The 12815-nt window shown below is 29.4% G+C and overlaps 1 protein-coding gene across 1 annotated transcript; it reads right to left on the bottom strand.

Moving 5' to 3' along the window:
* Nucleotides 1-687: 687 nt before the first annotated feature.
* LOC108755224 (E3 ubiquitin-protein ligase Topors-like) lies at nt 688-9762 on the bottom strand. The gene is made up of 15 exons (XM_018498125.1): nt 9632-9762; nt 9420-9550; nt 9102-9323; nt 8421-8607; nt 7916-8328; nt 7685-7822; nt 6912-7154; nt 6699-6836; nt 5208-5333; nt 4608-5023; nt 4277-4504; nt 3898-4169; nt 3652-3825; nt 1989-2199; nt 688-1834 (listed from the first exon to the last, which is right to left on the bottom strand). The coding sequence occupies exons 1-15, from the start codon at nt 9726-9728 to the stop codon at nt 688-690; spliced, it is 4143 nt and encodes a 1380-aa protein (XP_018353627.1). The 5' UTR covers nt 9729-9762.
* Nucleotides 9763-12815: the final 3053 nt, after the last annotated feature.

Here is a 12815-nt window from a genome sequence, read left to right as displayed (position 1 = left end):
TTACACATATTTACAATCTTTGGGATTCCATATGGATCATTATAATATTCCAAAATGCACAATTTCTTTGATCAATATAATTATAATGATATATACACAATATACATATATATGCACAATATACAAATATATATTCTGCATGTATATATCGCTGTGCGCAATGTTATATTCCCATGGAGAGGTAGCGTGACATATAGTACTATTATAGCAACAATTTTTTGTATTAGAGATGCTATGATAAGACAGTATTTTTTTTTTTTTGAAATTTGCAATGTGCAAATACAAATTTATTTTAATATATACATATTTTATTATAAAGAATAGAGAATAAGACGTTATTTTGTCTTTAATAATATATAAATGGAAATATTTTTACGCCACAAGTAAGCAATAATACAATATACAAACATTAATTTGTAAGAAAAAGAATAATCCTAATTTAAAATATTGTTGAAATTATATATATGTAACAAGTATATTATTGTATAACAAATAACAATCATAAAATGATCTTAGCATCATGATGTGGAACATGGTATGTCTACAAACAGAATGGTACAAACTACAATAATATGAAATTAAATTAATTAAATTCTATTTACGTATATTTTATAAAAATTTGAATATCATTTTCTTAAATTAAAATTTATTTTATAATATTAACTAACACAAAAATCGTATGTGATATTATCCCGAAGTGGAAGAAGATTGAAGACGTCGCTTCTTTTTCTTTGGTCTCGACTTTTTTTCATTTTCGGATTTTCTATATTTAGATTCTTTGCGTAATTTATGTTTTTCTTTACAATCGGAACCGTTACGATCGGAATGTTTCGTCGGATACATGTCATTTTTCGATGATATAGACATTGTTAAAATTGTACTTGCATTGGATTGTGATAAATTAAATATTCTGCTACTGGATCTATAGCGCTCCTTATCTTTATGCTTTTCTTTACGTTTTGATTTTTTCCAATGCGAATAGGATTTATTGGAATAATCACTACACTGACTACAAGATCTTAAACAATCATCTTCCGAATCTGAAGAATAACAAATTTTCTTTTTTGATTTAGACTTATATTCACTTCTTGACATATCTTTATTTATTGAGGCACTATCGTCTTGACTTCCAAACTCGTTCGTATTTCGACATTCGCGGTGCTTATGGTTCGGCCTTTTATCTCGTTCAGAAGCGTTAGAAGATATACTGTTACTTCTAGATCTAGATTGTCTGTTTTCGCAGTACTTCGGATCTTTATTCTTAGACTTTAACTTTTCCAAATTAAAAGCTTTCTCTTCATTTCTCGTTGTTTTTCCACTTTTCGCTGTATAATCGTTTGTTACGCTAGAGGAACAATCTCTTTTCGATTTATATTCTCTGTAACACTTCTTGGTTTTCATTTTGTTATCAGTCTCTGTGCTACTACTGTCACTACTAGATGAATCCTCATCTGAATAGCTTTCTTCTCTTTTAATAAGTTTTATTCGTCCTGTACCTTTAGCCTGTACTCTATATCTTGGCTTTTTCAATCGTTTTTCGTTACATTCCTTTAATAAACTTTCAGATGAGCTAGAATCACTAGAACTGGATATTCTCTTTTTTTTAGATGATTTATTTCGGCTTCCTGTCCCATCTGATCTTTTATACTTTTGTGCTTTTTTTTCTGATTTCTTTGAACGGTTTCGTCTACTTGATCTCGGATTGTTATCATTGTCAGATAAAACATCAGTACTTGACACTGAGTAAGATGACGAAGACGATCCTTTCGTCTCCTTGACATAAGACGTACTTGGTAATGATGTATTTTCCAAATATGTTCTTCTTGTAGTTGATCTAGTAATAAAATATGATAAATATTAAAAACCGCATATTACAATTATACTTATATTAATACACATATAAGTAATTTTTAAAGAAATTTTATCAATGTTTAAATGATTAAAAAATTAAACGCATTGACAACAACATGGTTTTTTTTATAACTTACTGCATATTTCCATTCAATGTATGAGAAACACACACATGCTCAGTGTCAGAAGAAAGTAACTCTATGATTTTTGGTGTTCTTTCATGACGTGGTTTTACATAACCAATTATTTCACAATCTGATTCAGAGGAACTCGATGAAACGATTAACAGTTCTGGTACAGTATTAGATGTTTCTACTCTGCGAAACATCTGTCCTGCTGCACTAGGACCTAAAATGATTATACATGCAATTTTATATGTAAAAATATATATACATATATATATTTTTAGTTGAACTGAATTTTGGATAGAATCAAATTGAACACCTTTTCTGTCCAAAATTCAACCAAAAAATTTCTTTCTGGGCTCAAATTGTAGGTACATATGTCTTTCTCAAAAGTATCAGTCTCGACAGTATTAGTGTGTTCCTCGTCCTGATGAAGTGAAAAGCAAGATTCACGAAACGTTGGCACATTAGCAATGAATTAAGATATGGCGATAACTTGCAAACCCTTGACATCTTTGAAAACTTCTTCCTTGACTGATGTTCATGAAATTGATTCACAAATCTTAAACCATTTGAGTGATTTAAGCATTCTCAATTGATACTTCGTAAACAATAGCGGTCATGTTAGGCCCGTCGTATTGAATTTCCCAAAAAGCCTAAAGTGCTAAAGAAAGTAGACATGTGTATTTTACACCTATAATTTGAGCCCAGAAAGAAATTTTTTTAATAAACTGAATTTTGGATAGGAGTGTCCGATTTGACAATGGCCCATATACGGGATGGGGCATTTTAACCGTCTTAGGCAAATATCTCAGAAACTAACAAAGGTACAGTGAAAAAGTTTTATATAAAAGTTATAGGTGTTTTCTTGGCAGAAAAAAAGGTAAAAATAATAGGTTTTGGGACATTATCAAGGTCAAATCAAGATCGAATCGATTTTTTTGGAACATCCTATTTTTGATACCAGAATTTAATAACTAGTGTCAAGAGCTTTTCAAAACACTATAATAAAGTTATTTTCCATTAAGTACTTTTCAAGTTATAAAGCTTGGAAATTACAGTACCGCCTGCACTACCAAAGGCGTCTGACCAACTCAACATGTCCAACCAATGTAAAAATAAATTTTTAGTGCAAAAATGAAAATAAAAGGAATAATCTCTAATAGTCTTGATCTTAACAAATGTTATCCAGGACATGATCCTAAACAACATTCAAGAGGTTTTAGCCGTTAGTTGAACACGTTGAGTAATGCTGTCAGCGGTACTGTAATTTTAAAGCTTTATAACTTGAAAAGTACTTAATGGAAAATAACTTTATTATAGCGTCTTGAAAAGCTCTTGACACTAGTTATTAAATTCTGGCATAAAAAATAAGATGTTCCATTAAAAAAAAAATCTATTTGATCTTGACCTAACGTTGGTAATGCTCCATATGCAAAATCTGTTATTTTTATCTTCTCTTTCCTCCAAGAAAACCTACAACTTTTATATAAAACTTTTTCCTATATCTCTCTTAGTTTTTGAGATATCCACCTGGGGCGATTAAAGTGGCCCACCCTTATATAATTATAATACATATACATAAAAGTTAAAATAGTAAATTTTTTTATTTGTTTATATGCACATGTTAGATTAAAAATGTAATACAGGATGCGATTTGCCATTTATTTCTTACCTGGCATGCTAATAGGATGTGGTAAGGTATTCGGCATTTCAGCGTTTATTCTCAAATCGATTGCTTCAGCAAGTATTCGTACATCAGAGTTGTCAAAGACAAGACTACTGCTGCTACTGCTACTGCTACTGGATGTAGGTGATTCAATACGAGTTGCATACTCATTTGATAAACCTATAATAGACATAATAATGAACTATGTATTTTGATATTTTTTGGAATTACATAATCCATATGAATAATTACCACGTGGCAAATAAGTAACAGATTGATCATATCCCACTAAATCAAAATTGGTTTGGGCAAAATTTAACAATTCGTGTGCAAAATGATCTGTATGTATAGCGAAAAAGGGTCGGACAATATTCCGAAATTCTGGACTTCTAATATCATATTGAGTTAAGGCCTCCATTATTATACTCAACACATAAGCAACATGGGTTGGTTCATTATTAAGTAAAACTTGCAACTCTCTATTTAACCATGGTATAAGACGATCTAATTGTTGTGGTTGTCTTCTGCAATATAATTGACGAACAAATTTAAGTATTATAAAGACATTTTTTAATATTGCATACAAGAATAAATAATAAAAATAAAAAAATTTATTAAAAAATTTATTTACCTATAATAATCAGCGCTACATTCACGAAAACGCCCAAATATGTCAGGTAATGAAGTAGCCCATATACCATGCCTATAAACTGTACGACGATAATCTGTAGGATTAGCACGCCTACGTCTACGTTCTTCTCTAGGCACTTGAGGTGCCATACTAGGTAATTGTTCACGTCTTGTAACCTGCTCTGGATTCAATAACACTCCGTGTCGACGACTGCCAGTCATTGTTGTTCTGAGACATTGAATAAAATTATCTTATAAATATGCAAATTGTGATAGTACAATACAATTATTCTTCTAAGTTATAAAACATATTTTTGTGTTATAAATTGTACCTGTAAACAAATTGACGAGGAGCAGATTCCCAATTGACATCAAAATTGACATCCAAAGTAGCAGTTACTTGTGGCTGAGGAATTTGCGATGCTAATTCACGAGGTACATGATATTGATCATAATCTCCTTCTGATCTTACATTGTGTATAATCGATTTGAATGTTTGCTTGCATAAAGGACATTCTGTCTTAATTTTGGACCATTGAAGTAAGCAAGTAAAACAAAATTGGTGCAGACAACTGTCTGTGAAAGATGTATTAACTAATTTTCCCAAGCAAATGCTACAATTTGGAGGTGGAGAAGCTGCATCGCTTCGCTCGTTATTATCAGAATTTTGTACGAGAACTTCAGATTTTATAGGCTCCTCCACACCTGCACTGGAGTTCTTTATTTCTAATGGGCCTTCCATTGTTATCTATTATAAATGTCCATTCGTGAAGAAATTTCTATAAAATAAAAAGATATATAAATATACAACAGTAATTTTTTATTCAATATTAGAATAAGTGTAAGATTTGAATAAATATTAAAAGACATTTATAAGATAATATTCTTGAGGCTTCCACAGGTGCTTTCTATATAAAGATCATGCGTTTCGCAGATTTCTTCCATGTCCAGATCCATTCTTGGAATGGATACTCAAGCTGTTCCTCGCCCTGATGAAGCATACTGCAAGGTTCATGAAACGTTGGCATTCCAAGAATGGATCTGGACACAGAAGAGACCTGCAAAACGCATGATCTTTATACATTTATAAGATATTATTTTCACAAATAAATCATATAATTACTAATATAAAATATGATAATGAATAGAATTACGAGTGCAAAAGTAAGTTATACATACATAAAAGATGAATAGGATATTAATAAATTGTAAAAAACATTATCATTAACGTAAATTATATGTATATTTAAAATAATTAATCACTTAATGAATGAAATTAATGAATAAAATCTAACTTTTAAGTTTCAACTTAATGTGTGATAATCGAAATTTATATATAGTATAAAAAATATTGCGATTCTTTCACAAAGCTTAAATGAATTTGTATGAATCAGCATATATCTCGTTACATTATTTCGTATTCTATTGCGTGTGAAATAGAAAGATAGTAGAGATTGACGCTTGCAGAGCGTTTTTCATACACAGTGCATTCATTTGTGCATCACAAATTTTCTCATTTTATAGTAATGAGACGAAAAATGACTTCAATTCGATATAGAAAATGCCGAATGTTCGATTAGAAATCATATGGAACGATCGTTAGAGGATACTTGCACTTTGGATAATTACACTCAAGAAATGTATTTCTCATAGAAAAGCGCGTTGATGGCAGCTTGGCGTATCGTCGATGCGTTTCTTCACGTCATGCGTCAGTATCTTTTTTTCTTTATAAGCGTTACTCTCCACCCTTCTGCTTCCTTTATTACCTGCTTTCGTTTCCGGTATTAGGTATTATGCGATACTGTAGCTGTATATATGTAAAAATCCGCAAATGTCGAGTATTCCAGAATACTCTTCTACCGTGATATCTGTCTACGCGAATAAATACGTTCTTACAGTAACCTCCAATAACTTTCTACGGTAAATTCCTACGAAAACTGCATGAGAGGTAAGAGCCGTGTAACGCAATGTTCCCCCCAGGGTCGAGAAAAAGCTTTACCACTCGTATTCGACAAGCTGGCGCTACTGCGCATGCGTGCATTTGTCTCATTGTCAGTCTCAATTTCATCTGGGGAAATATAAATTTTCTTTTATAGCTATAAAGTAAACTTTTTAATTGGATTATACTTGCAGGAAGAGGGCGATAATATACTCTCGTGTAAGGTTGAGAATTATCTCTTTTTGTACTTTGAGTTTATTTTGTGAGTACTAAAGAATAAAATTAACAAAAGCAATTATTTTATACGACGTTCAATTATATATATTTAAAAGTAAAAAATAAGTTCATTACAAAAAAAATTTAGTTATATTTATGAATAAAAAAATAAAATTGTAACACATTTAATCATTTATGATTTTATAAATTATGACATAAATAAGTTCTTTTTTTTTACATATATTTTCTTATAATTTATAGATTATCTGAATATGAAGAAGTCTTTTATTGTTGTACCGATAAATGTGAAAAAATCACTCATTATTTGAAATGGCGATGTGTGTTCTTCGTTGTTCGATGTGATCGAGCAAGAACTTGTTCCATGCATCGTTGTCATTGGAAGAGTCTAAGGAAAAGACCGAATGTTATTTTGATAAACGCGTTTCATAAATATAATTATGTAAAATGCATTTCTATTCACCTCATAATTGCTGTGACTTGATTTTTTTAAACATCTATGAGTAGATATAGATTGTGTATTTTTATTTTTACATAATTTCAGTTTTGTATTTTTTACTTGGAGGGAAGTATGATCAGATTTGGAATACTCATTTTGTTTAAATCTTTTGGTAGAAAGAGATAAACAAATATTATTACTTTGAGTATTCTCATCCATTTCATTATCCTTTTTAAAGTATATTATATTGGAGGTGTCCAACGATACCTAATATGTAATATAGAAAAATATCTATGTTAGTTTATTATTATATCTTTTAAGATAATCTATCTGTAATATACAATCTATCTTCAATCAATTGACACTTTTGTGTTAAACATCTCAAAAATTAATACTACCCAGTAAAGGAGAATGGATTAAAATGAATTGAAATTTTTTTTCTATTTGAATGCATATTTTAAATAGCAAATACTTTTTTTTTATTTAATTGGATTCAATTGGATTCAATCAGATTCAATTGGATGCAATTGAATTGAAAAACTGCATTTCCTATTCAAAATTTTGAATTGAACAGTATTCACAATGCACAGAAAAACCTAATATTATTTTTAGATTAAAAGGCATAGAGATATGCTCCATGCAATTCCTATAAATGAATAAAAATGCATTCAGGATTGAAAAACATTCATTTTAACATTCGTGAATCAATATTTATGAAAATCTGAATCCATTTCAATTCATTTCAATCCAGTCTTTGCTGGGTAGCAACTTACATGTGAAAAAGAATATGTTTATACCTGTTCATCTTTTATACATCTTTTTCTTTTAATAGGTTTTTTTGGTATATCATCTGATGAAAACTCATTAATATTTTTATGTCTAAGTGGCTTTCTTGAGCTACTTTCTTTTCTCAAAGTTTGTCGACATTCGGTATACTGAAAACAAAATAATACATAATATGTTAAATAGAAAAGCTAAAAGTACCAGGATTATATCTTTTTCTACATTTTTAATAATGGAACAAATACTTTTTTAATAGCACTTTGTATCGATTGTATCCATTCGGCACTATCCGCATTTTCTGAGTATAATAAGAATGTTTCATGCAAGCATGTTATACGGAACAATTTTTTGCTCAGAACGCAGATTAAACTGCACTTGTTTAATGGTAGAACGCAAGATATGTTCAGTGATGTCTCTGGTTCACCTTTACAATATAACAGAGTGTCATTTAAAAGAACAAAATATCGTCTATAAGTTGAATTGCCTCGTCTTGAAACACGCATCAATGGTCCTTGTTTGATTAACATTCTACCAGGCTTGACAAGGTTAATAGAAGTAACAATGCACTTCTGAAGATTTAATAATTTTTGTGTTTCTTCATTTTGTGCGATTAAAGTATTTATGTGTTTCGCTGATTTTTCAATTTCAACTAAACATGCTGCAATTAAAATTTAGTTAAAATTATGCTAAAAACGTACATTCAAATATTATACATGTGAATTTTTTGGCGAATCTTAATAATATACTTACTCTGTAAATGTCGATATTCTCTATGTCTATAAGGAGTATGTTGTAATACTTGTTTAACAAGTAATTGATATCTTGGTACCCTTTGTACTGGTGTAATTAACAACGAAGACAATTTCCTGCCTACTTCTGGTCTTGTTTCTTGATCACAAATAAATTTTTTAAAAACAGAATCATTCTCTTCATTTGTCTGAAAAGATAATCTCACAGATAAATTTTAACATCTTTTTTGGATATATTTTAACAAAAGTATTTTTTGATATTAAAATAATCAATGAAAATATGCATACGTATGTATATTTGAACAAATATTCATATCAAAATATCTACATCTGTAAAATATTAATAAATCAAATAAAATTAATTGCTTTTACAATCGATAGGATAAAAGTATAGATAAATTTATTCAATTAAATAATGATATTATATACGTTTCAATCCTTTGTTCAAGTTCTCTTCAATATAATAATAATAAAATTTAAATAACTCAAATATATGTATAATAATAAAACATGCAATAAAAACGCTCGGATTGTCTCCTAATTAGTCATACAATATGTTTAATCTAATGTGAAATATTGGCGCTCATATTGATGATTTGATAAATAAATCATGCTAATTTTTCACGAATCATATACATAATTAAATTTTAATAATAATTTTTTCATAATACTTGACAATTACCTGTAATAAATTTAGTACTTGTGTATAATCATAAGCATAAACAGAATATAATTTAAAGAATGGTGCAAGTTTATGGAACACTCCAGCTATGTTATCAGAATTACGTTTTAATTCTGCCACCAGTTCACCACTCACATTATATAACGTCTTTATGTTTTCAGCTAGGGTGACAAGTAATGGATGGTCCAACAATTTTCTCTCGAGAATAGGTTGTATAAAAAACTAAAAAAACATATATATTGTACATACACACATATACATATATATATATTTTTATTATTTATATCAATAATATGAGTATAGTAATAGAAAATATACTTCTGCTAAAATTTCCAGTTGTTGTAAATAAGTAACTTCTGTAGTGAGTATTTCTTGAATGGCTTGTGATCTCAGAATTTTTTCTTTTTCCTCTGTACATTTTTCATTATCTTCATTTAAAGCATGTAGAACTGAAAAAAATTATGATGTAAAACTTGCTTAAGTAATTACAGTTAACGGATATATAAAAAAAAAGGTATAAAAAATTATACCCTTCATACGGCTCCGCATGCTCAACATATTTCTTTCATTTATAATTTGTCTTAATTCTGAACTAAGACTAGCTTGAGGCGACAACGGTGAATACATAGTTATATATATTATTTTTGCACATAGAAAATAAATTGACAATAATATAATAAATTCTATATTTTATTCTATTTAAAATAGAATATAATATAATATTTGAACTCTCCTCCGAAAATTTAAATAAAGACAGCTTGATTATTCGCTACTGTTGTCGGTTTGACATAGTTCAGCACGGTGTATGTACAGCACTGTGGTGCACTATATATACGTACAGTAATATGGTACAGTGTGTTGTGTACGTTAAAATTTAAATGGAGTTTGACAGTAGAAATAGCAACACCTGTTTACTTTAGGCCGGTATTCATAGTCAGTTCTTTTATTCAAGACCATCTTCAGTTCTGAAGTATCAACAACCAATCAAACAGCCGCATTAGCATCTTAACATAATGGCAGCGTTCAGCGGACTCAACAGTTGAGTGAGCGCTTGCTGTTATTGGTGTATTCTTTTGGATCATCCAGTCAGTATTTTAGATCTGGAAGAATATATCTATCAGCGAATGCTTACTCAACTGTTGAATCCATTGAACGCAGCCATTACTAGAGTCCTACATATAACAGAACCGCCACCGCTGTCACGATTTCTGATTGGTTCCGCCATTTTTTTTATGGATAGTCGCGCGAATCTTCTAGAACTCTAATTTCGATAAGTATCATTATTTTTAAATCTTGATATGTATACTGTAGTCTCCAAAGAAAATTTCTTTGTAGTCAGTAGAAACACTACTGTTATAGCAATCGCACTCCGTTTGCGGACAGATGTAAACACAGGTCGCCATCTTTTCTTTAGACGATCCCTTTAAATATGTCCGGTGGCGCTTCTCTGTTACATTTAGGACTCTACTTACGATTAGAGAGCCTAAGGGTGCAATTACATGTATTGCGGTACGCGGTACAGAAACTAACTAGATAACTATAAGAACCAGGCAAACCGTGCCGCTTACTTCTTGGGTAATATTTTATTTGTGCATTTTTGTCGTACGACAAATTTTTCAAACTTATTGATTGACTATGGGATAGAAATATCCGAAGACCTCTCTATTCTGTACACATTTGTCGAATGACAAAAACGAAAAATGAAATAGTACCGTATGGGTGCGATTACATGTAGCACGGTACAGAAATTAACTAAGAAGGTGAAAATTACAAAAGTGAGCAAATTTACTAGGTGTTGATCAATGAAATTATTAGTATTCTAATAAATTCGCTCACTTTTGTAATTTTCACCTTCCTTAAAGATATAGAATCGACCCTCTTGAAATGAGGTAAAAATTACAAAAGTGAACAAATTCACTGGAATATTTATAATTTAATTGATCAATATCTAGTAATCATTGCTCACTTTTGTAATTTTCACCTCATTTCAAGGGGGTCGATACACTATCGAGCGTTCTGATTGGACGCAGACATCAAAAGTTCCATAGGCACGAAAGAGATTGGAGAAATCAGGACTCTTATTCTTGAAAAGTATCGCATACGCAACTAGGAAAATGATATAGTATGCGTTACATATATAATATTATAGAATTTCTTTAGCTTTTCGTATACGATACTTTTCAAGAATAGGATTTTTAGTCTTATGGCTCCCATCCTGATTGGATGCGATCAGAATGCGATTACACGATACACGGTAGAACTAATTAGGCAACTATAAGAATTGCGCAAACTGTACCGTTTGCTTCTTTTCTTTTGTAAAGTATATGTAACATAAATTTTTTATTTTTTTGTAGTGAATAGCAGAATCTCATTTCCAATCTCTATGATGGCCGGAGTGAATAACGTAACTAGTTCAAAAAATTAATAGTTACACTGACAAGGGGAACTAATAATGACCAGGTGACTAATAATAGAAAACTAATCATGTTTTGTAGACATTCATTGTACGGGATGATATTAATCATAAAAATAAGAAAAACATAAATATTTATTATGAACATCTTACAAATGAATTTTGGAATGAATTTTATTTTAGAATAAAAAATTTTGTTTTCACCAAAATTGATTCCTAAAAGAAGCTATTTTCATAATGGCTATCAAATCTGCTTTTCGCCAGATATTAAAAAAAGTTATTGTGTCTGCAACAAAAATTTTCGTAAGATATTCACAATGCAGTAAATATTTATGTTTTTCTTGTTTTTATGATTTATATCATCCCATACGTTTACAATGTACATCTACAAATCACAATTATTTTCTATTATTATTAATAAATCGATTAATAAATTATTATTAATAAATCGAATCTTAAAAACAAGATTACATACATATGACTTACTTGTGTGTTCCTAATTATAATTTCCAATTTCTAATTTCATCAGAAATCGTAATAGTTTTCATTACAATCTTATTTATGTGTTCATATGAATAACAACAACGACGACGTTAACGATGATAATAATAAATATTTCATAAATGTGTGTTTAATTATCTATAAAATTAATATGTAATTTCATGAAATTTTATTGCAATTAAAAAGTAATTAAAACTAATAACATTAAATAAAATTTATAAAGATATTGATATTTTCATTTATACAGTACGTTTTTCAAATTATTATAATAATTATTTAAATAATCGATTTCTTCGAAACTATGGACCTGACTATTGGCTGAAACGGTCGGACACGTGTCGTTTTTTTCGCTCAAGAACAGCCTGTAAAAAGCGCATAAAAATTCCTAATCCCATCACTTGATATTCTTGTGAGTAAATTAATCAGATAAAACCCGGTAAAAAATTTTTCATGCATTAATATGTATAAATATATATAAACGAACATAAACTTTCATAAACATATATAATTATATATGAAATATGTCCATACATGTTTATACATCCTTTTTTTCTTTTATAAAATTACTTTTTAATATAATAGAAATAATAATAGTAATATGAAAATATTAAAAATAATTAAAAAGGTAATTTTCGCACTATTTATTTTAGAAAAAATCAAGTTTGAAGAAATGTAAAGAAATTACTTATGTATAATTATATATAAAATTATGCTTAATTATGTATGAGTAATTTTGTTTACATTTTTCCAAACTTGTTTTTTTCTAAAGCAAACGTAAAAGCAATTGCGAAAATGATCTC

Source organism: Trachymyrmex septentrionalis, unplaced genomic scaffold, assembly GCF_001594115.1.
Source record: "Trachymyrmex septentrionalis isolate Tsep2-gDNA-1 unplaced genomic scaffold, Tsep1.0 scaffold123, whole genome shotgun sequence".
Classification (NCBI taxonomy): domain Eukaryota; kingdom Metazoa; phylum Arthropoda; class Insecta; order Hymenoptera; family Formicidae; genus Trachymyrmex; species Trachymyrmex septentrionalis.
Note: the sequence above shows the minus strand (reverse complement) of the source record. Positions and strands in the feature narration are given on the sequence as shown.